The sequence below is a fragment of the Taudactylus pleione genome, unplaced genomic scaffold (genome assembly GCF_031769625.1).
Source record: "Taudactylus pleione unplaced genomic scaffold, aTauple2 ptg000019l, whole genome shotgun sequence".
In the NCBI taxonomy this organism is placed as follows: Eukaryota; Metazoa; Chordata; class Amphibia; order Anura; family Myobatrachidae; genus Taudactylus; species Taudactylus pleione.
This window is the reverse complement of record NW_028284421.1, coordinates 31,637,143-31,662,177: the sequence shown is the minus strand read 5'-3', so window position 1 is coordinate 31,662,177 and position 25,035 is coordinate 31,637,143. Positions and strand designations below refer to the sequence as shown.

At 42.2% G+C, this 25,035-nt stretch overlaps 1 protein-coding gene across 1 annotated transcript in view; it reads right to left on the bottom strand.

Annotated features, from left to right (window-relative positions):
- RAB8B (RAB8B, member RAS oncogene family) overlaps positions 1-25,035 on the bottom strand; it is a 42,513-nt gene that overhangs the window by 5,642 nt on the left and 11,836 nt on the right. Inside the window, exons 2-4 of the mRNA XM_088446476.1 lie at positions 18,616-18,676; positions 10,527-10,587; positions 10,207-10,284 (exon numbers count right to left, since the gene is read on the bottom strand). Coding sequence (XP_088302602.1) covers positions 10,207-10,284; positions 10,527-10,587; positions 18,616-18,676 — 200 coding nt within the window. The remainder of the gene's footprint in view (positions 1-10,206; positions 10,285-10,526; positions 10,588-18,615; positions 18,677-25,035) is intronic.

The window sequence follows — 25,035 nt, the reverse complement described above, 5'->3', positions numbered from 1 at the left end:
TTATTTTCTCTTTCGTCTGGGCTGGGGGACACTGGACCATGGGGTTGTAGGGAAGGCGTGGATTTGGCACTAACACTGAAATCTATGACTCCTCCCCTCTGCAGCCCCTGACTTCAGTGTAGTTTTAGTGCCTGTGGAGAGAGGCACGCTGCTCTGCAGCCCTGGTTTATTATTATCGTTTATTTATATGGCGCCACAAGTGTTCTGCAGCGCCTTACAAAGTACATAAATAGATTGATTTACAGTGACTTACAATACAATAAGCATGGATAATATACATTGCTGCATTCGCGACAACACCCTGATAAGCAACAATGCAAAGCAACCAAGTGTTAGGTACCCTGGTAGAGAGTAAGAAGTAGATGAAGGTAGAGTAAGGAGAAGCACACGAGGGTAGAGGGCCCTGCTCATGGGAGCTTAGGGATTTTTTTCCTTCATTTGTAATATGTTTATTTTTTACTATAGGTACTGTGCGCTGCTTATAGCGGCACACAGCTGGAGCGTAAAGCGTCGGTGAGAGCTGCATCTAAGGGGGGGATGGCGCTGATCGCTTCCCCCATTCCACACACTCCGGTCTCTGAAGAGGCCGTCTGGGCCCGGGGATAGCACGGTGCTGTTACCTGGTAGAGGTGCAGGCAGTCGGCGTGGTCCTGGATGGCGGGCGCCATCTTGCCAGGTTTCTTGTCGGCTGCTCCTGTGGGGAGAGCGCAGACTACAGACCGACCACAGGTGAGACCTACAGCAACACCACACTGGACATGCTGATCTTGGAAGCTATGCAGTGTTGGACCTGGTTAGTACTTGGATGGGAGACCACCTGGGAATACCAGGTGCTGTAGGTACATGCGGGTCAGTCCAAGTGCTTTCCCCACTGAGGGGAGTAGGACTTGAGGGAGAAGCCTTAGGGCTTGCTCAGTATAGTGGGGGGAGGAGCCATGGACTGCTGGTTCCCCCCACTCTCCAGCGGCAGAATGGAGACTCCAGGAAGCTGCATGGGCTGTTCCTGTCTTTACAGTGGGACAAGCCTAGCCAGCATGGAGGGAGGACAGAGAAATCTCAAGCTCCTTTCCCTCTGCGGGGATGCAGCTAAATATTTTACAGTTAATTCTTTTCTATGCCTGTTTGGGAATTTTTGCAGTATTCATTGCTGCATGTGACATTTATTTATAGTCTTTGTTTTTCTGGGCTGCCTGCTGCGGCAGGGTAGCGCAGGAAGAGGGGGCTCAAATGACGGATGAATTAAAGTCTGCAAAGGGTCAGAACCCCACTATGATTATATTTACATTGCTATATTTATGTTTATATATACACACACACTATACTGTGGGGCCTCTATATGTACACTGTTACTAAATTTACGTGTCTTGTGTTACTATGTCATATTGACTTCCCATGTCACACTGTATTACTGGCTATGTATTAGGTCACATGCCAATGTGCACTATATAAATCAGATGACTGTCCTGTGTTACAAGGTGCGGCACGGATGGTGTAAGGGTTAGCATTGCTGCCTCACCACAGTGTGGGTTATCTTCCCGCCACAACCCTAATTATCAGGAGTTAGTTGTCAGGGATATTGCTAGTAGGCCTCATGTGCATAGGGACAGGTGACGCGCAGGCATCTGAGGTGCTGAGACCGCCATGGTGGGGCAAGCATAGGCTCCGGCTCTCAGCAGGTCCGTGGTTATCCTAGCAAAGTAGATTCTGCTCCAGGCACAGACTTTGGCAGGCTCTGCTGCGCGAGGCACAGGTGGAGATTGTTCTGGAAGGTGTCTTCCTCCCCTCCAGGGCTTCATAAGCAGTTCTGCATAGGTAGAAATTTCCACCAGTCTGGAAGGGTGAGGACCCACTGTACTCTTTGATTAATTGCTGCTGTGCGCCACTTTTAAGTGAATATGGCTTCCCAAGAGTGGGCGACGGGAAGTAATCACCTTCGGCGATTCTCTCTCGAGTCTCATCAGGGAGGCCTAGGAGACGTCAGATTACGAGGTAATCATTCCTTGCACATTTGCTTCCAACGACTTAGGTACCCAGGTGAAAGCATATCCCACTGTTCTCACAGACAGACTTTTTGCTCAACGCATGCAACAATTTTTAGGGATCTACTAGCTAACCCTTGGAGGGTTGTCTCCTGTCTATTCTCATACGTTCGGGGGACATGACTCTGGCTTGGTGAGCCTTGACATAATTGGTGTCTACTATGGTCACTTCGGATGACGAACTTGTCCAAAGAATTTACAAATAGTTCGCTCTGGGATTCCCTACCAGTTGGGGGGGCAATTTCCGCGGGGCAGCAAAGATGGTGTAGTGGTTGGCATTCTGCCTCACAGCGCCGGGGCCGAGGGTTCGGATCCCACTTTGGTCCTGCCCGTGTGGGGTTTGTCTGTTCTCCCTGTGGTATTTTGGTTCTCTCACACATTCCAAATATCACTTGTCTAGAGACTCTGGGAAGCTATGCAAGACAGATAGCTGAGGGACTTCAGCTACGGCTGTCTGGGCTCGAAGGGCCCTTTTGGCACTTATACCAGAATGTTCCTTACAATATTTTCTGTTGGGTGGGAACGTTCTTTCTGTACCAGTACTGGTTGCCATGGTCCCCACGGGTTCAGAAAAATATTTTTCTTCTGGCAGCAGTCCCCTCCAGAGGGGTCTGTTTTTTCCAAGAGTACGCCACTCTTTTTTTTTTGTCTGCCACCATTACCGTTTTGGAGTCAGGGTTCCAGGGTAGCCTTGTGTCTCATGAGGTAACTTTTATACCCACTACAGGTGCAAATGGTGAGTTCAGCAACCATTGAGTGACGTCTAGAGACATCTGGGTGCTAGGCATCATGGCTAGGGTGCCACCATGAACCTCGGGGTCCGCTGTCAGGGTAGTGCTTTTGATATCTCAACGTCGCTCTTCCCCAGATGCGGCAGGGGGGCATTGACCAAGCCATTGTTCCTATCCCCTCGACCTGCGTTTTTTGTTCCAGTCCTGCGCAGCAGAAACTAGTTTTCTGGTTCCTTTCTGGTTCGATTGCTGAACGTTTTTTTCCGGCCAACCTTGGATCGTCGTGCCTCAAGCTCCAGGGAGTGGGTAGTTTGATTCAGAGCCCACAGCATGGAGGCCAACTCATATCCGCTCTGTGTATGGAACGCATACCCTCACCGTTTTGGGCAGGTCGTCTTTCTTCCTCAGTCATTGATCGAATCTGCCCAGTCTGTGCTGGGCCCTACCGTTCAGTGGAGCTCAGGCTCCTTGGGGTTTGCATCAGACTACGGGCGGTGATAACACGCATATTGCATTGAAGGTATCACAACTAGGCCCTAGAGCGCTGACACTCAGCGGTAATAATGCCTGTAATGTGATAGGGGACATCTGACTTCCTCCCAGGGCAGTGGTCTCTCTATGTAGTGGTCTCTCTGGTGTTCGTTGGTAGGTCTTCAGCCAGAGGATCTTAGGGCCCCTCGGCACGTCTTCAAGACTCCATATGGTTGTCTGAACAGGGTATCTGCTGGTTCTGCAGAGAATTCCTTGATAGTTCCGTGCAGGTTTCGGCTAGCAAGTCTGTTCTGCTGTCCCCACTGCTACCTACGGTTCTCCAGGCGCGTAAAGCCTTCCCGTATATGGGTAATCCTGGAGGCTCCAGGCTGGCTAAACTGTCAGGATGTGGGGCCACTCTCAGGCAGTATATATGTCCTGGATTGGGTCTTCCACTTCACCAGTCCTGCTGCTACATGGTTCATTGTTTCTACACAGGGACCTTCCTCCGTTGGTTTTCTCGATCTGGCCTTTGGTGACCAGGGGTTGGAAAAGCTTATATCTCTCGTTTCCTCTGAATTGAGAAAATGTTTTTGGTAGGGGTGAATTACAAGTTTTCACTTCTCACATTCCTTGGCCTTCCTTCGCGGGGGGTTTGGAGGCAGCTGACTACTACTTTTTGTGATTATACTGGCTTTGGCCCAGGTCACTTTATTTTTGGCAATGTTTGGGCTTTTCTTCCAAAGAACCAATTCTTTGTTACTAGGAATGCTGCATATTCAGACACTTTCATCCACAGGTGGGGCCGTGGACTCTGGCTTTGGTCCTGTCGGTTCTCACACAGGCAGCATGGGTGTTGGAGCATTCAGCTGATCTTCGGTTAGCTGCTTCTGAGCTGGTCTTCCTTATGGCTATTGCCTTCAGTTGGCATGGTTTCATGTTTGCATTCCCAAATCACCTTTTTTCTCCTCTTCCAGGAGGATGGTGCGGTGCTCTGCACAGTTTCTTTTGCACAAGCCCACTCTTGTTTCGGTCTTTCTGATCTTTTGTCCTTCGGCGACTTCCTGGGTCTAGGTGAGTTGGCTTTGTTAGCTGGGCTGTACGCCACACTGTTCTCTGCGGCTGCTTTTGTAGCGCATTAGGGGGTTGACCGGCTACTCAGCAGACCCCTGCATATTGGATGCACTCGGGCCTCACTCATGCCTCTTCTGGAGCGAGGCGACCGCCACCAAACCGGGTGTCAGAACCTTTTGCCAGGGCGTCTGTTTTCTGAGGGGCAGTGCGACCCAAGGCCAGCAGCACAGTCCGTTGTACAGTTCTCTGGTCTCCTGCCCGCATGTTTGCTCCATTTTTAGCATTCAGGTTTCTTGCCTCTGGCGGCATCCTCTGGGGTCATACAGTTCTCTGGTCAGGCAGCCTGAGCGTTCCCTTCCCTTAGGGCGGCTTTTGAACATCCCCATGGTCCAGTGTCCCCCAGCCCAGACGAAAGAGAAGAGGATTTTTGGATACTTACCATTGAATCCTTATCTCTGAGTCAGACTGGGGGACACTGCGTTCCCTCCCTCACGCTCAGCTGTATTGTGTATGAGTTATGATTTGGGTTGTATTTGACTGTCAATTTAATTTTCGGTGTGACAGTGTCACTGAGTATTGCTTCTCCTTACCAGGCACTTTTGAAGTTGTACTGAAGTCAGGGGTTGCAGAGGGGAGGAGTTACAGATTTCCGTGTCAGTGCCAAATCCACACCTTCCCACCTACAACCCCATGGTCCAGTGTCCCCCAGCCTGACTCAGAGAAAAGGATTCAACGGTAAGTACCCAAAAATCTTATATATACTATTCTTTAACAAGAACATATGGACAAAGTATAATCAAGAAATGTAAGTTCACAATATCTACACTACAAGCAACTGCTGTCTGCATCACCTGGGCAATCTTCACTGGCCTCTGTTTGCTCACTATAAGAACTTACACCTGCTATTATTTGTATTGACTCGCTCGTTTCACTAACAACTCATAGCTTACTGTATTCAGTGCCAATTTTAGTATATGTCTTAGAAATAATGTCTTCCCACCTCTCTTCTTTTCCTAGCCTGTCAACTGTCTTCTAATTCAGTTTACTTTAATATTCCATTTCTCCTCTTTTCCTCTGCTCAATAATAGTTTGAAAATTTTGCAGGCACATTTTCCTCCATTGTATTGTTACTTGCTTCTCTACACTCATACTTTATTCCCACATCTAGTTTTTCCTCCCCCTACACAACTCTTCCACACCATTATCATGTGTACCTCCCCCTCCACTCACTGTCTACCTAATCCTCTGGCCTGCCCCCTTTTTCCACCTATATAATTTCCCCCTTGTCTCCTCCTTCCTTTATCTCCCCTCCTCTATCTGCCGTCCTCCCTCTCCTCTCCCACTAATACACTTTCATTCTCTTCTACCTCTCCTTTGTCCTACTACCCCACTGATAATCCTTCCTCCAAACCTCCTCTCCATGTCACCCCATACCACCCCCATCATATTAAACTCCCTCCCTGCCAACCACCTACAGGTTCCCTTCCCAGCACTGGTAGCCGCATAATCTCTCCACTAGATTCACCTCGGCCACCCATATTAAACTCACCTTCTCGCTACAGCAACCCAAATAATCTAATTCACATCTCTCCCACAAACACTGTCCCTCTATCCTGTGCCCCCTGGAATGCCAGATCAGTATGTAACAAACTCGTACCCACCCATGACCTTTTCATCTCTAAAAACTTGCATCTCCTAGCCATTACTGAAACCTGGATTTCACCCTCTGACACCATTTCCCCTGCTGCTCTCTCCTCTGGGGGCCTCATCTTCTCTCATACCCCTCGGCCTGAGGGTCGCCATGGTGGTGGGGTAGGGGTCCTTCTATCCCCCGGTTACTTCAACCAACTCCTACCCTCTGAACAATCTCTTACTTTCTCTACATTTGAGGTTCATGCTATACGCCTCTTCCAACCAGTTCACCTTAGAGTAGCTGTCATTTACCGTCCCCCTGGCCCTCCTTCCAAATTCATTGACAACTTCGCTTCCTGACTTTCTCTCCTCTGACCTTCCCTCTATTATCCTAGGTGACTTCAATATTCCTATTGATATCCCCACAGAAGCCTCTGCCTCCAAACTCCTCACCCTCATGTCTTCATTTGGTCTCTCCCAATGGACCTCCTCACCCTCCCATGTGAGTGGGCATTCGCTTGACCTGGTCTTCACTCACCGTTGTGATATTTCTAATTACTCCAATTCCCCATTCCCCCTCTCAGACCATCACCTTCTCTCTTTTAACCTATCCCTCTCTCCTTCTCTTCCTCTACCTCCTAAGGCCATTATCACTAAGCGTAACATTGACACTATTGACACCGTTTCTTTTTCTTCCCAGCTTGACTCACTTCTCTCCCCTATCCTCTCTCTCTCCTGCCCTGAACAAGCCATTTCTCTATACAATACCTCCCTTACTTCTGCTCTGGAGTCTGTTGCTCCGGCGATCACTATTCACCCTTGCAGATTTACACCTCAACCCTGGCATTCCAAATGCACCAGATACCTGCAAAAGTGTTCGCGAACTGCCGAACGACAGTGGAGAAGATCACGCTCTAAGGCTGATTTTCTCCATTTCAAATTTATGCTCTCATCATACAGTGCTGCCCTTTCCCTCTCTAAACAGTCATATTTCAAGAACCTCATCTCCTCTCAGTCCTCAAATCCCCAACGTCTCTTTACCACCTTCAACTCCCTCCTCCGCCCACCCCCTCCTCACCTCCTCGCTCTCTGCCCTTGATTTTGCTACCTATTTTACATCTAAAATTGACTCCATACGTCAGGACATCATATCCCACCAGTCCCCCTGCTATCCACCTCCTCTCTTCCCAGATCACCCCTCTCCTTCAATTTTACCGACTCTAACTTTCTTCTCCTCTGTATCTGGAGAGGAAGTCATGTCCCTCATCCAGTCCCCCCCCCCCCTTCCACCTCCCCCCTTGACCCTATCCCTTCACGTCTCCTCCGCTACCTCTCTCCTTTTGCCTGCTCCCATCTTGCCCACCTCTTTAATCTCTCCCTATCATCAGGCACTGTCCCGTCTGCATTCAAACATGCCCCTGTCTCCCCCATACTAAAAAAACCAACCCTTGATTCTAACACTCTCTCCAACTACAGTCCCATCTCTCTCCTCCCTTTTGCTTCCAAGCTCCTTGAGTGTGTTGTTTTCAAGCGCCTTACCTCCTTTCTTTCCTCTCATTCCCTCCTTGACCCTTTTCAGTCTGGCTTCCGTTCTCTCCACTCCACTGAAACTGCCCTCACAAAAGTCAGCAATGACCTCCTTGCTGCTAAATCCAAGGGCCACTACTCTCTGCTCATTCTCCTTGACCTTTCTGCTGCTTTTGACACTGTGGACCACCCTCTCCTTCTGCAAATCCTTCACTCCCTTGGTCTGCGTGACACAGCCCTCTCCTGGCTATCCTCTTACCTCTCTGACCGATCCTTCTCGGTCTCCTCTCATGACTCCTCTTCTCCCCCACAGCCTCTTGCAGTGGGTGCTCCCCAAGGTTCTGTTCTTGGACCTCTCCTTTTCTCACTCTATACATCCTCACTAGGTGAACTCATCAGCTCTTTTGACCTCCAATATCATCTCTATGCTGATGATACTCAGATCTACCTTTCCTCCCCTGACCTCTCTCCCTCTCTCCTCACTCGTGTCTCCAACTGTCTCTCTGCCATTTCTTCCTGGATGTCCCAGCGATTTCTTAAACTTAATATGTCTAAGACTGAGCTAATCATCTTCCCTCCCCCCTACATAACCACACTTCCCACCATTTCTTTATCAATTGATGGCACAACTATCTCCTCTAGTCCCAAAGTGCGCTGTCTTGGAGTTATCCTGGACTCCTCCCTCTCCTTCAAACCACATATCCAGAATCTCTCAGTCCTGTCGCTTTCATCTTAAAAATATTTCCAAGATTAGACCCTTTCTCACCCAGGATGCCACTAAAACCCTCATACACTCATTGGTCATCTCCAGATTGGACTACTGTAACCTTCTCCTATCTGGCCTCCCCACATCCCTTCTCTCCCCTCTCCAGTCTGTCCTCAATGCTGCTGCTCGGCTCATCTTCCTCTCAAAACGCTCTGCATCTGCCTCCCCTCTCCTACAAGCCCTCCACTGGCTCCCCTTCCACTTTAGAACCCAATTTAAGGTTCTCACACTCACTTACAAAGCCCTCAGCCATTCCTCTCCCATTTACATCTCTGATCTCATCTCCCTTCACTGTCTTGTCCGCCCTCTTCGTTCAACAAATGCACGCCGCCTCTCATGCCTATTGATTACTTCCTCCCACTCCCGCCTCCAAGATTTTGCCCGCGCTGCTCCCCACCTTTGGAACTCTCTCCCGCTTCCCATCAGACTCTCCACCTCTCTACAATCCTTCAAACGGGCTCTCAAGACCCACTATTTCATCAAAGCCTTCCAGCTCTCATCTTAACTTGCTGCTACATACTCCTTCATCCCTGCCTACCCCATCTGTTTCACCCCTGTTTGTCTGTCCCTCCCCCTTAGAATGTAAGCTCCTATGAGCAGGGCCCTCTACCCTCTTGTGCATCTCCCTACTATACCTTCATCTACTTCTTACTCTCTACCAGGGCACCTAACACTTGATTGCATTGCATTGTTGCTTATCTGGGTGTTATGGTCGTGAATGTAGCAATGTACATTATCCATGTCCTGCAATGTATTGTACTGTAAATCAATCTATTTGTTTATGTACTTTGTAAGGCGCTGCGGAACACTTGTGTCGCCATATAAACGATAATAATAATAATAGGTGCATAAATATTGGGCCATTGACAGAATTTTTATATGTTGGCCTCTATTCACCACCACAATGGCTTTGAAATGAAACAAACTGCAGACTTTCAGATTTAATTTGAGGGTAATTACATCCAAATCAGGTGAACGGTGTAGGAATTACAACGGTTTCTATATGTGCCTCCCACTTTTTAAGGGGACAAAAGTAATGGGACTATCAACTCAAAAGCTATTTCATGGACAGGTGTAGGCTATTCCCTCGTTATTTCATTATCAATTAAAATATAGAGATCTAGATGGTTTTAAATATATTTATATTTATTATGTGTGGCAACTTATAGTGGACTTGTTAATTTTCTACCACTATATACCGTATATCAGACAAAGAAAAATCTTTCTTAGGGGTTTGTGGGGTAACATTTTAAAATTCGATGCAGGGTAAGGTGATGACCCCAGTACACAATTGGGAAAACTGGTACCATTTAACTAGAGAGCGGAGAAGTTCTTGTGATAGAACTAAAAGAAGTAGAATCTTGAAACACGATTGATTTGGGTTACAGGAGGCCCCATTATGTTAGCTATGTGATAGACAGGAGGGAACAGTATTACCAAGAATAAGCTGTATATTGCAGCCCAATGAAATTAAGGAGCTAATGATACACTAAAACTCATGGATCTAGCTAGACCACATTGAAGCAAACTTAATAGCAATCTCTTCTAACAAAGCAGTGGTCTCTCCAGAAAGGAGTGCTAATAAGTCCCTGCTGTTCTGTTTCCCTATGAAGTAGTAGTAGGATTCAGAGAGTCATTCCCTAATCCAGAATAAAAAGTGAATCAAAACCAGGATTCTCCAGTTTCCTAATAGCACAAAGGACCCCAGAAATGCACCAGTTGGAAATAATCTTTCCAGTTTATAGGTATTTTTTTGCACTAGTTATAAAAAGTTCTAATACTGTAAACAGACAAGTCATAACAGTTTTCATATTTGTCACTGTTCTCCAGAAGGCCAGGAAACAAAGCATTCCACTGTAGGCAGCCTGTCAGTAAAACTATTGTCAGTGCACAGAACACTAAAAATAAACTACATACACTTGAGGCACACAGAACAAGCCAATAGCATAATGAAATCTACACTCACTTCTTCAATGTTTCTTATCCAATTTTTAATATTGTCAAACGATTTTTCATTGGTGATATCATACACCAACATAATACCCTAAGAGGAAGGAAGAAATAATTAATCCAGTGTTACAAGACAGGACTGTGGGAGACGAGCCACAGACAATTGAATGAGTCATAGGGAAAGGTTACAGGGACAAAAGGAGACATTATGGACACAAATTACAAAAGACAGAAAGAGAATAATATAACAATATCACTTTTAAAACAAATCACTAACAACAATTGCAGTTATGAATCCGATAGAAAAAGCCCTGAACAACATTTGTAGAGATTTACCATTGCTCCTCTATAATATGCTGTGGTAATTGTACGGAACCTCTCTTGTCCTGCAGTGTCCCTGAAACCAGAATCACATAAGACACTTCAGTAGATGATAAATACATGTTTCCAAAGCTTAAAAGTGCTAACTTTTCATTATATTAAGTTAGTTTAACTAAAATTTGTATATAAAAATTAAAAAAGAACAAGCACAGGTTTATAAATATAAATATACATTGTGCTGGCTATGACATATTAACATGAAATAATGCAAACGTTCTTTATATGATAGAATTGTTGAGGTTGGAAAACACCTTTTTTTTGGAACCGGGATATTGTGTAACACTGCTGGACCGTAACTTACCTTACACTGTCCATGCCTTTTCATCTGGGTCTTCTGATATGGTGTGGAGTTGGAGCTACTGCCATGCTCACCACCACATGCGGCAGCTCCCTTTTGGAACGTAAGTGACATTGTGGTCAGGTGGTGAATACGGGGGCAGGGTTGCGAGTCTCCAATGCTTGTTCCAACATGTTTCAAGGATTCCTGGTCTTAGCCATGCACTTGTATATTTAAATTTATAAACTCGAGTTCGTTCCTTTTTTCATTTCCATTCATATTCCTCTCCCATTTTCGAATGGAACCGCATACAGTATCCACATTAGCACAAACATTGATGTTTTCTACCTAAACAAATAAGAATAGTAGACTCCATGTACCTCATGGGACTTTTGTTATTTGGGGAATTTTCCCTTCACTATGCTTTTCAATGAGCTCATACAAGGCCCATGCCCTTGCTTTGTGTTCTACATTGCAGCCTGTTTCTTTTATTTGCTATCCCTGTATTGCTATTCTGTATGTCTATGTTACTTATTGTATGCTGTGCTTATACATGTTTTATATTTGATGACATGCTTAAATAAAAAGGGTTTCTTAAAAAACAAAGAATGAATTCACCATGGTCAGACATGTATTTAAATAGTTCTCACAATGATGCCTTGATAGGATGTGAAAGGCACTAAATAGGGCTGTAATTAAAGGTGTTTCTCCGCGATAAACCTGTCAGACCACAATAGAAAACAACAACTTTAAATGCATTGTGACTAGAAGTGATCAACATTCGCAAATAAGCGTTCAATATGCTTTTATATATGGTTATCTTACAGCACAATATATGAATGGAATATACTATTTATTTTAGGAGTAATTATTTTATAGATCTTTGGCCCACTGTGGGAGTGAGATCAAGCAGAGACTAAGCCGGGGCTAATTTAGATGGCGCCTTCAGACGGATGTCAGCAATTCCCTTCTATTTTACATGTAAGTTTTATAGTATTTGTTCTTTAACTGCTTAACGGGCCTGGAGTGGTCGCATATGATGCATCCATGCCAAGCAAGTGGCTAAGCCCTTTATTTCCACACAATGTCTTCCTGCTAACCTCATTAATTTTAAACAAACTTCTCATAATACAAGAGTATTGCCCCAGTTGCAGTAGTATAGTCCAATTGTAGGTCAACTGACATCTCATCACCGACATCTATGCCCAACTTTAGATTTGTATTTCCTTTTACCCTTGTATGGCAACATGGGTTGAAGAAAGGCAGTGATGTGAGGTCAATGGCTGGGGAGGCACACATGGAGATGGGTCTGAGTGCTGGAAGCCTGTCTCACCCCCTACTCACTATATTCTTCTGCCTGCTTCACTACGTCTTCTTTTGCTGCTGCTGCTAACTCAGCACCGATCTCTAAACATTGCAGGGCACTTCCTGGTCAGATGGCACATCCAAGATGTCCATAAGTGCTTAGGGCACACCCCCCCATACTCCGAGGCATGTCTCCATTAGCTCTTTTTCTATACAGCTTGCTGCATGTGGTGTGGCCCAATCCCCAGCTCTGCAAGCAGTGTCTGACTATACAGAAGCGAGGCTGAGCTGTTGCTGCCTCATCTCTCTCATCTCCCTGCAGTCTGAGGAAGCGCCAAAGCTGGTGAGTGTTAATTATAAAAAGGAATACAATAAACGAAGTTGTTTGCAAGTTATAAATATCTTTGTATTATTCTAATCATAATTTTTCTATCAAATCTCAAGAGTATGACAGAGTCTCTGCCTCCATGTCCCTGAAGAAAGGCAAATGTTACTCTATTCCATTTGACCACAGCGAGTGCCGTCTGATATTTATAAAGGGGAAGACAATCTTATTGTGCATATTAGTCCCAATAAAAAAAATAAAAAAAAAAGTTTGAGGTTGGAGTGCTTTTAAGCTGATAACTTCTACATTATTTTACATGTACAAGTTGTCTTACCCATTATTGGGTTTTTATTGGAAAATGTACCAGGGTCTTTATTTCGATCATTGGGCGAATTCAAATGTACATTATTGTGATAACCGGTTGCACATGCAGTATTTTACATGTCCAAAATAGAATGAAATATCAGTCAAACAAACAAAAGCTGGTGTCTCTAGGGAGTATTATTCTGAAACGCTACAAAAAAAATAGGTTTAATCCCTTATGACCAGGATGACTTGTGTTACTCAACATGAAAAGCTGTACAGGATACCACTCTAGTGCAATTGCATTTATTTGAACTAGTGATGGATACAAGCATAAAACTGAAGTGCAACAATTTTGTCTTGTACAATTATTTTCCACTATGACACACTGAAAAATAGTACAATTACATTTGTAATGGAATTTTCTTTTCCTGGCTGGAATTGCTATCTGCATAGGCAACACCTTCTCAGTCATGAGATAGGAAAAGTGTACTTGTTTATATGATCTACGCCAAGAAAATAAAATTACAGTACTTCAGAATATATTGTTCCCAAAGTGTTCATGAGAAATGGTCAAATATGTTCCATGACTCAGCTGATTAGAGGACAAAACCAAGGCTTCAAGATGTATGCAATGTAGCAATATAAAGCAGTACTGTATACAGTGTAGTACCACCAAATATACTGCAGGTACTATAAAGCAGTACTGAATGCAATGTAGTACCACCACACATACTGCAGGTAATATAAAGCCATACTGAATGCAATGTAGTACCACCAAATATACTGCAGGTAACGAAGTACTGTATGCAATGTAGTACCACCACACATACTGCAGGCAATATAAAGCAGTACTGTATGCAGTGTAGTGCCACCAAATATACTGCAGGTAATATAAAGCAGTACTGTATGCAATGTAGTACCACCACATATACTGCAGGTAACATGAAGTACTGTATGCAGTGTAGTACCACCACCACAGACTGCAGGTAATATAAAGCAGTACTGTATGCAGTGTAGTACCACCAAATATACTGCAGGTAATATAAAGCCGTACTGTATGCAATGTAGTACCACCACATATACTGCAGGTAACATGAAGTACTGTATGCAGTGTAGTACCACCACCACAGACTGCAGGTAACAAAGCAGTACTGAATGCAATGTAGTACCACCAAATATACTGCAGGTAATATAAAGCAGTACTGTATGCAATGTAGTACCACCAAATATACTGCAGGTAATATAAAGCTGTACTGTATGCAGTGTAGTACCACCACACATACTGCAGGTAACACAGGGGTAGCTGTACTAAGCCTTGGAGAGAGATAAAGTACCAACCAATCAGCTCCCAACTGTCATTTTTTAAACCCAGCCTTTAAAATGACAGTTAAGAGCCGATTGGTTGGTACTTTATCTCTCTACAAGGCTTAGCACATCTACCCTATAGTTGTCCATGAAGACATTTTTATTATCATCAGTAAAAATGAAATACTTTGAAAACCATTGCAGGGATGAAGTTCCTTACGATTTACGTTCTAGCTCTTTAAAAATATAACGTGTCCATCTCAAAATATAAATTATAAAATATAGTGAAACATCTAATTAATGTAGCTAAAGCTATTATTCCATTATATTGGAAAACTTGAAACCCCCTCCTATCCATGACTGGATCAGATTAGATTTATACATTGAGATTGAAGAGATCTCATTGTCGTCGATTGATAAATATTCTGAATATGCATCCACCTGGTATTACAAGGTAGAGTATAAGGAAGCCTCTGAATACCTAGGTTATGTGAGCTCCTCACCAACACCCCCCCCCCCCCCACTTCCTCCTGTTTGTTCCCTGTTGTCTTTACTATTACTTGTCATATACGGTAAGGCCAACATTGCAAGTTTTCCATAGCACCTCTATGCTTATTGTTAATCTTTAGTATTCAATAAATAGACTGGAAAAAAAAATGTATTATGCAACAATTTCAACAGAAATGGCTTGATAACACTGAATCATGTGATGCAAGTGTGTGTGTCTTTTTTTAAAAGTACAAATAGATTCTTGGACAATTATAATAAGAGGTTTGCAAATTGCAGCAAAATAATTAATGGTGACTGTGTCTTCCCATGTGTTGTAACAATTAAGCAATAATAATATGTACCAGTAACAAATAATACTACCCTATAGTCCACATTACATTCTATAGAAGAACCACAAAATGAACATTTAGGGGGGAAATTCAATTTGCCCCAAAGGCAGCCCGCACTTAACAGGGATTTTTTTTCGTGTCTGATTAGACCGAAAAGAAATCCCCGATAAATAGCCTGTCAACGATTGAAAAGATCCTGTTAACGCATAGGTCTATGAAATTATCACAGATTGTGTGTTAACATGTGTTAAAAAGGGGCTGTAATTGAATAGATCCAAGTGTTAAAGCCCGAGGCTACCACCCTTTTTCAACACCGTTAAATTAACGGGGCTAATTGAATTCTCCCCTTAGTCATGGATGCAATTACACAAGATTAATAAAAAACAGTCGGATTGAAGCCAGATTTTCTAATGCATCACCAAATAGGCTTTACATATGGCTGTCACTCCGCCAAAGGCCTTTGTTCCGCCATAGCAGCCTTGGTGGCTTCACCTGCTGAAAAACCTTCCACCACTGTATTACTTAGCCTAGATGCCGAGAAGGTTTTTGACAAAATAATTTGGAATCATTTGTGCCGATTTTGGAATACAGGGACTTTGGCACCTCAAATATTTTTAACTTTTCTCCCAATACCAAATTGGTAATTAATGGTCTCCTAGAACAGCCTATCCCAAAGTTCACAGGTACCAGACAAGTCTGTCCCTTATCCCCTCTACTATTTAATCTTGCTCTAGACCCACTATGACGAGTTCTTCAATCCTGGCCTCTTTTTCAGGTGTCTATAGGTCACGAGGAGATAAATTTCCACTTTAGCAGATGATATGCTTCTTTTTATTGCCAACCCAGAGGAAGGCTTTCTGCCCCTTAATGGAAAAGCAAAATCATTTTATTTGATAGAACTCCTCCTCGGTCACTAGAAATATTGCAAAATCAACTGCCATGGGTCTGGGAAAAAAAGACCTTATTGACTTAGGGGCATTACAATGGGCTACGTCACATTCACTATATTAGAATACAATTACCGAAGAATATTCATAAACTCTATGAACTAATCACCACCACTATTATTACTATAATAACGTGCATTTAGAAAGCTGGCAATGTTTAAGACTGTCCTTTTCGGGCAGAGCCAATTTAATTAAAAAAAATTAACTTCCTGAAATTGCTTTATCCCTTACAAGTTTTTCCTCTCCATCACTTTGTCTGATGAGAGAAAATATTGACAGCCTTTCGGAAATTTACATGGTAGAATAAAAAACCCAAACTTAGCATGACAATTTTACAATGAAATAAATTGTAAGGTGGAATAAATCTTTCCAACATTAAGTTGTATAATCATGTGGCTATATGCCGATATATCAAGGATTGGATCCATCATAGGGAATTATATGCAATTTACTCCATAGAAATACTATTCTAAAACATGGATTTGACTTATTTTTATATTTGAACAAATGTGAAATTCAACCACATACTCTTGATAATCCCATTCTAATGTCGGCCTGGTCCTCATGGCATACTACTCGTAAATTTATTTTAACCATCTCGTATGCTCTGTTTCTTCCTCTGCTGGGGAACCCCGACTTTCAACAGGGTCAGAAGTCCTATCCGTCCGGAGCTTGGTCATCTCATGGCATGTTAGACACCTCACTAATACCACACAAAAACGCCATTTATTTTTTGTTCATGCCAAGCTACAGTATGTTTTGACTTTTTAATTTGTGACTTAGCCTTCTTACAGGCTCAGTATTACGCCAGTAAATATTGGTCACTGCAGGATTGGAACAAACCATTAGATAATGTATTTCTGTCCATTAGCTACTCAGGGAGAGTGATTTCATATTTTTGCCTTATTTTAATGGTGTGTACTACAGGACTGACTGTGGCAGAGACATTTTCCTGATGGTACAGAAAATACCCTTTTGAGCACCATTAATTTTTCTCTTCATACTCTCATAGCTATTTCTTACCAAAAGATGTTCTATACTGTATTCTATGGGAGCTATTTATCTCCCCCATTGATGTCAGTTTATTGGTCTTACTAGTACATCAACATGACCAAACTGTTCTAGACCAGAGGTATCCTTGTATCACTGTTTTTGGGACTGTTATGTGATAAAGCGATTCTGGGTGATAAAAGGTACATGGTCAAACAATCTGCACTTATCCACTTCATTATCGCCAGAATGGGCGGTCTTGGGATACCTCCTTCGGACCACTAGAGTTTCATCTGGATGCAAAAAGCTACGGCTTATTATCTCAGCAGTATCGAAAAAAAAAATTGCATCCTTGGATACAGACTGTCCCTCCCACTGTAAATCGGTTTCAAGACTATATATATATTATATATATATATTTTTTTTTTTTTTATTATTATTATTTTTTTTTAAACACCCTTTCTTCCAAAATCAAAGCACAAATTAAGAAAAGTTTCCTGTCCACCTTGTGGTTTGAAACCAGAATTTTTCTTAATGACCCCCAATCAGTTGATCACGGTTTTGCGAATTTCATTCATCGGTTTTCATTGGCCTAAAACCCCTTCACCCTCTCAATGTTTACCTATTTCTCTTGTTTGTCTTTACCAAAGTTAAATTGTATGAATATATAGTTAGACTCAACTTTGGCCCTATTGTTAAATATCCAATATTGTGCCAGTTTTACAGTCATATTTATATTTTCTCTAATCTTGTCGTTATTGTATTTTTTATGTAATTCTACTTATGTATGCCCATTTCTTTATTATTGTTTGTACTTTGACACCATAAAACTCCGTAACAATTAAAAAAAAAAATACAAATAAAAGTCACACTTACCTATGCCCCCCTAAACAGATAGATTTTTTAAGACTCTCCTCTGCTCAGGGCAGGATTATTTTGTGTCCGACACTTTAGTCAACGGTGGCCTTCACAACATAATAAGCACTATGAAATCATCCCAGAAGTTCACTGTTATTTATGGCAATATGGCCCCAAGCAGGAGAATGTTTTTGTTGGACCAGTCACAGGAGGATTAGGAATTGCAGGTAAGTCAGACTCTTCCATTTAACATAATTCTACCAAAAAACGACATTTTAATTTTGGGTGTAATAATCCCTTACAATCAAGAGATCGTCAATTAAACCTTTTCCGCAATAAATATACATAATCCTGCATGCTAGCCGATCACCTTCGGCTGTGAGGTACCTGGCCAGGGAAGGATAAGCGCACAGACAGCACGCTAGGCTAAATGTTCTCCCCGAATAAACAGAGCCACAGTAACCTATTATTTTGCCTATTACGCAGTAGACAAGACAACATGTAAAAAGGAAATGAAAAAAATAATGGCACAGATGACCTTTAAGCAGTACAGGCTGAGTCTCCCTTATCCGAAATCTGACATTTTTTGAGCGCCAACTGAGAAAGTGACACCTTTGTGAACATTGAACCATCAGAAAGCAAATATAGTTTTATGCAGAAATTATATAAAAATTACCTTTAGGCAAATTGTATAAGGTGTATATGAGACACAAAAGCATTGTGTGTTCAGACTTGGGTCCCATCCCCAAGATATCTTATTATGGTATGCAAATTTTCCAAAATACAGTAAAATCTGATATCCAAAATACTTCTGGTCCAAAGCATTGTGGACATGGGAGACTAAACCTGTATAAAGTAAATAAATATACTATTATAGATAGGTGCAACATACCAGATCTGAAGTTTAATCTTCTTTCCATCTAATTCTATGGTGCGGATTTTAAAGTCAATGCCTGGAAATATTACATAAAAAATAAAAGTTACACACACATTATATACATACAAACATCACACACACACACATACATATATTATATCACATACGTACGCACACACATACATATTAATGGTGTTATCTTTCATGCTCATGGACTTGTTTGGGGCAGGAAGTGGCTTAAGTGCGTCATGGATTGTACAGAAAGTCATTGGACCACTTCCTGCAGAACACAGCCCTAATACTTTCAGTGAAGCCTTATACAGTGTTAAACTAAAACTGATATCATGTAGAAAGGTTATTAAGAAACTAAAGCACATGAAAATACTAGAAAGGAAAAATAAAATCTACTGCTGAAAAGCATTGTTGGTTTGATGGTTGGTACTTGTTCAACAGATGTAAAGCAGGACAAATGATACATTTTATCAGAAATTGTGTTTAGCTCCAAAATGGGTTTTGTATAAATTTGCAGCATTTTTAGAAACATATGCATCAGATAAACTAGGAAACTAATTTTTTGACTACTCTGTATCACATTTCTTTTCATTCCAGAATGACAGTTTTCTTCTGAAAGCATAAATTTTCCTGTATTTTGATATATTACTAGAAGCTTTTGTTACATAGGAATAATTAAGCAGGCATAGCAAAATGACTGCACTAAACCACTGATCGCAGATCCCACACGTATATACCCATAAAAAAGATCTTCATCTTTTAATGGTTTAATAGACATACTAAACATGCAAATATTGAGCATAAAAAATGATTTATATATCTGGTAACATAGCTTGAGAACCGTCATTATTGAATATTACTGGAGTAGTGTTGATTTCTATTTTTCTTCTGGCAACAGATTACATAGTTTGTTGTTGGAGTGCCCACGTTTGTACGGACATATACAGTGGTTACACAAGTCCACACTCAAAAAGGCAACAGATCTGTCTGTATTACAGCTGACACTGGGGACGATTCAATCGTTTATAGTTCCCATCTGAAGTGACTGGGAGCTATTCTATTGTTTGCGCAAACATCCCAATTCTGGTCACCACACCCGCATTCTTGTGCCCTAATGCATGGGAAAGGCCGCGTTAAGTGGTTTCTACCGTACTAAGTGCTAGGTATGCTGCAGTTAAGGCGCGCCCTGCATTACTGACCAGCGCCAAAGCTCCACTTTACACAGATTTCTGCTCACACCTAAGGATGGTGCAAGCAAAAATTCGTGATTAGTGCAGCCTTGAGGCTGGTCGCCCAAAACAATTAAATATCTCTCAGTCACTTTAGATGAGAGCTGCAGGAGCAATAAACAATTGAATTGCTCCCACAGATTGTTCCAGGCAGTATTTTTATTGTGAACCAGTAGGTCCTTAAAAGAAAATCTTAAAACTCATTATTTGTCGGGAGGGGCAAAAAAAAATAAAATAAATTATGCTTGCATACGTATTCAAACCTTGAGCTGTGGAAGCTCCAAGTTTACAAAGATGAAATAAATACTTTGTATTTTGCCCTACTAATTGGCTTTCAATTAACCTCAGTGAATCACTTAAAAAAAATAAATAAAAAAAAGGTCAACTGTTACAGATATTATTCATACTGTGAATAGAAAAGGTGTGAAAATGAAGACCAGCAGAGGTTCCCAAACTCCTCCATTACAGTCTAGGTTTTAAGGATATCCATACTTAAATCCCGATGGATAAATCAAATTGACTGAGGTACTAATTAAGTCACCTGTGCTCAAGTAAGGATATCCTTAAAATGTGGACTGTATAGGTTGAGTTTGGGTACCTCTGCCAATGCATTCTAAGAATATTAAATATGTTATAGACATGCACCATATATAAAAGGATTCAAAATAATATCCAAGTGCTTTGATATCCCAGTTGGATCAATTGTGGACCTTTCTTAAAAATAAGTCCCCCTTCTGCACACTGCTATGCGAGTCAGACTCTGCCTGGGTAGAACTAGGAATTTGACCTCCTACATCGGAAGCCTGGTTTAAGGAAAACATAAATCAAATAATTCTGCACAAACAACATTGTTTACATAAGAAAATTGTCTGCTATATAACTATGCAGCGATACTTGTACAATACAATTATAAGGTACTGTACTAGATTAAAATCTGTATATATGTAGTATAATACTTCATTATCTTTTCACTTACATACTCACCAAGGATGGCAAAAGTTTTGCATTAACTGAATGTCAATTGTTTAACTAGAAATTGGACTTTAATAAAAACTGTACACAGTGCGATAAAGTAGCCGGTCTGACTGATTGGTATGATTTGACGGCTATATTGCACAGTGTGGGCCTGATGTCGGACCGAGTGCGTACCCATGGGGTCATAAATCGCACCCCCTGATCTTACTGCAGGTTCAGTTGATCAGGGGATGCGATGTGCGATTCCCTACGGCGCAATGCGAGAGAAGGAAAAGGGAGCCGGCATATCGGGCGGTCGGCCACCCGATTGCACCATGTGTCGCCCGATATGTCGGCTGTCTGATCCCCCGTCGCGTGGTGCCTATTGCACAGTGTAAGGCCAGCATTAGAGGCAGATCTGAGCGATTAAATCAGATCAGAGTCTGATTGTTCTCTGAAGAAGGTTTCACTGGCCACACATTTCAAAAGTGTTCAGATCTGTACCAGTGTGTGTCCAGGTTAAGTGACGGCCACCCTGCTGCAGAACATTGTAAAGCTCACATCACTTAACTACGCAAATACATGCAAGCTGGCATACTTCAATGGCTGAAGACAGATGGCCGACAAATGGTAAGTGTAGGAGCCTACTTAGCCATTCCATATGATTATGAATAGCAGGCATGTTGAACAGTAAAATGATGTAAGGATAGTTGTATTACTAGCTTAAAGGTCTATTGAAAATATATTGAAAAAAAAAAAACAGTTGACTTTTTTATACAAAAAGATAACCACTAGTGGAAATGAGCTTATATAAAATAAAAAGTGCACTAGCATACCCACTAGGCTGTTTCAGTGGGGTGCCACACCTTGCACAATTTTAAAATGGTTAAATGCGCCCCGCTGGTCACAGCCTGACATTGCTGTGCCTCTCTCTCCCTGCTGCAGGGTCCCATGGGGGTAAAAATTTGGGCAGGGGGGGTATGGACGGGTTTGGGGGCAGCACTGTGCAGAGGGTAAATAGATGCTGTGTGCATGCGGGGACAGCCCATCATTTCCTTGAGTGCTGGACACGCCCCCTAAAGGGGGGCACTCCCTCCCCAAGAGGCCACACACACTTTTTGGGCACATGCAGATTTGCTATCTTGATCGGCGTCCTGCCCGATCAAAAACCTCCAAATGAACACTAGTATACCGATATATGGCAGAGCACATTCAAGACATTAGAATTAGATATAAATAGCTTTATATTTCAATCAAACATTTTTACATAATAGCTATTCATTTCTATGTTCATAACTATCAATTGTGAATATACCAACTTGGTCTGATGTACCAGCTCAGGCATGCATATTAGTTACTGGATAGATCTCCTTTAAATATAAAAAGAGTAAACAACTGAAATGCAAGTATATAAAAAAAGTTTTGATGGTTCTAGGATACAAATTCATTCTTTACAAAGCTTTTTTTGCATTTAGCCATATAGGATGGGAGTGGGGGGTGGTATTCAAGTGTTTTCTTTCGCACCGGTTAGTAATGGGCGCCCAACAGAGCAATTCAATTGTTGGTCCATTCGGGCGAGTGCCGCGGGCGGCCAGATTTCTGATTGCACCCTCCTCAGGTGGTGAGCAGAAATCCGCAAAAATCCAGCTTCTGGGCGCCAAACAGATGTACTAGATAACAATCTTTATACATGTAGTGCAATGCTGCTGTTTAGCAATTCTAACCAGGACTTTAGACGGGCACAATTGGGTGTGATAAATAATGGCGCCCACAGCACGTGCGTCCAATCAGAGCAACAACTGAATTGCTCCATTGGGCACACAACACAAATTCCTCCAATAGAACGCATATGGAAAATGCGGCACTGAAAGTATTAAATAAATAAATTTTAAAAAATGAGAAACCGAAAGTCTCGGTAATTGAATAATGTAAATATTGTTCAATTGAGGGGTACATTTTACCAGTATAATCCGGCTATATTCATTGGGGTCATGTGGCGTGTCTAGTAAACTGTGGCCATTGTGCTAGGTTGGATGCGGCTGCTGACCACGTCTGAACTGAGTGTATTGACCAACTGCATTAGGATAAATGCCAAGACAGAAAAATCCTGATTTCAGAGTCACAGCTCTGGCATGCGCATGGCATCTATTCACCGGCGGTGATCGCTGCACTGCTATTTTTCCCCACAGGTGGGAACAGCACCCGCCTAGCAGAACGCTATTGTCACTTACTGTGTTATTTCTGTATACAAATATTAAATGGGATTTGCCCTGATTTCAGTGCTCTTCATAAACTAGTGCAACCAATAATGATAGTCTATCCGAAAAACATTACAGGATTTACTCAGACCTAGTAGAATGATTTTACATGGGTCAAGTGCATATGACATTAGCAGCATTTAGGCACTTTCCTTCTATGGGGCTGATCCAATAAATTGCTGATTTAGAATCTGTCTAGAAAGGAAAAATATAAGATATGACCAAATTATATAGTAATATTCCTGTAAACACAAAACTATGAAGCCTAAAAAACAAAATAATTTGGAATGAACATGTGGCCACTGACCTTTCAAAAACGTATATATCTGCTGCTTTACAGGAAGGGAGGTTCGAGACAGAGCAGTAATATTATATCCCTTGCACTTGTCTAGTGGCTCTTAAACTCAAAGTCCAATAACTTTGTACTCCAATACAAGAATGAGAACTAATAATGGATAAATATGAGACATAAACAGCTGACAAACATTAGATCCATGTGGCCAAGTAGTAGTAAATGGAATGGGATTGAAATGCTAAACAGCCGCCGGTTCAAATCCCGACATGAGGAGATCCCGACTGGGGTAGGCAAGTATACTAACCCTCCCCTGCCCCCCCCCCCTAAGTGGTGCCTAACCCTAACCTCCCCCCCAGGGGTGCCTAAACTTAACACCCCCTCCCCTCACCATAAACCTCCCGAAGGGGTGCCTAACCCTAACCCTCCCTCCTAGGGGTGTCTCACCATAGCCTCCCCCCCCCAAACCTAACCCCGCTAGACTCCCTAATACTAACCCCCCCCCACGGCTAAAGCTAAGGGCGCCCGGACTTACCTTCTTTACCTGAGTAGACCTAAGTACTAGTCTTATATTGTTAGACCTGTAACAATATAAGACTAGTACTTAGGTCTACTGAGGAAGTGTACACAGTTAAAAGACTGATGATCAGCACAGTCCCTAGATAATAGTCACAGAAATTGTATTATTAACAGGCTCATAGTGATTAAAGTAATGAAATGTGTAAAAAAAATTACTATTTTCTTGTTGTCTTTTCTTTTATATATTTCGCTAGTTTGATATACATACAATTTTTGTATGCAGATTAATAAAGGTTATATTTTATCTATATGAAGTGCGCCGTATGCAGATTCTTCTCCTTTTCAAAGGCCATATACCTTACTTATCTGTGGCAGCACCCCCAATATCTAGAAGGAAATGTATATAATATATTCTGAGAATATTTAATTTTGGGGTTCCTTTTATGATAAAGGTTATATTTCCGGTGCAATAGAAACTTTTTTCTCTTGTTTTCCCTAGGTTTTAATTTAAATAGCTTATTGTGAGTTTCCAGCAGTGATGGAGTTAAACAGTCATAAGAAATTTTAGAAAGAGGGAAATCTCAAGTGCTTGAAGGAAGTGGAGTTCAGGGCAGCAGGAAGGTAATTGGGTTAGAGTTGAAAACATCATGGCTAACAGGGCAACTGGAAATCCCCAGGACACAGAGTACTGCAAATAATATCCAGAAGCTAAAAATGTACATGACCAAAATTATGTGTATACAACCTAATGAGAGATGTATATATTACACAGGAAAAGATAAATAACAAAGATATGTAAGAATAAGAATTGTAAACATAAACTTCAATTACTTAAAAAAAAAAAAAAAAGTGGCTCAAGGTGTAAACACAAATGTGCTGTACAACACAGCGGCCAATGTTTACTGGTCTACGCAAGGAGAGTTAGACTCGTACCGCTTTTACACCAAAGTCCCGGGTCTGATTAGGGATTTAGAACGTTTCCAACCTAGATCAGATACGGGACAGCCCCCCTTTTACACCGCGGTGCAAACCGGGCATAGTCACAACGGACTCGGGTCAGCAATGACCCGGCTCTCCGGCGCAGGTGAGTAGCGCTTCTTCCCCTCCCTCCTGCTCCGCGACCTACTTACCTTACTCCGCAGCGGTCTGGAAGCAGAAAGGGCCGGTGAGG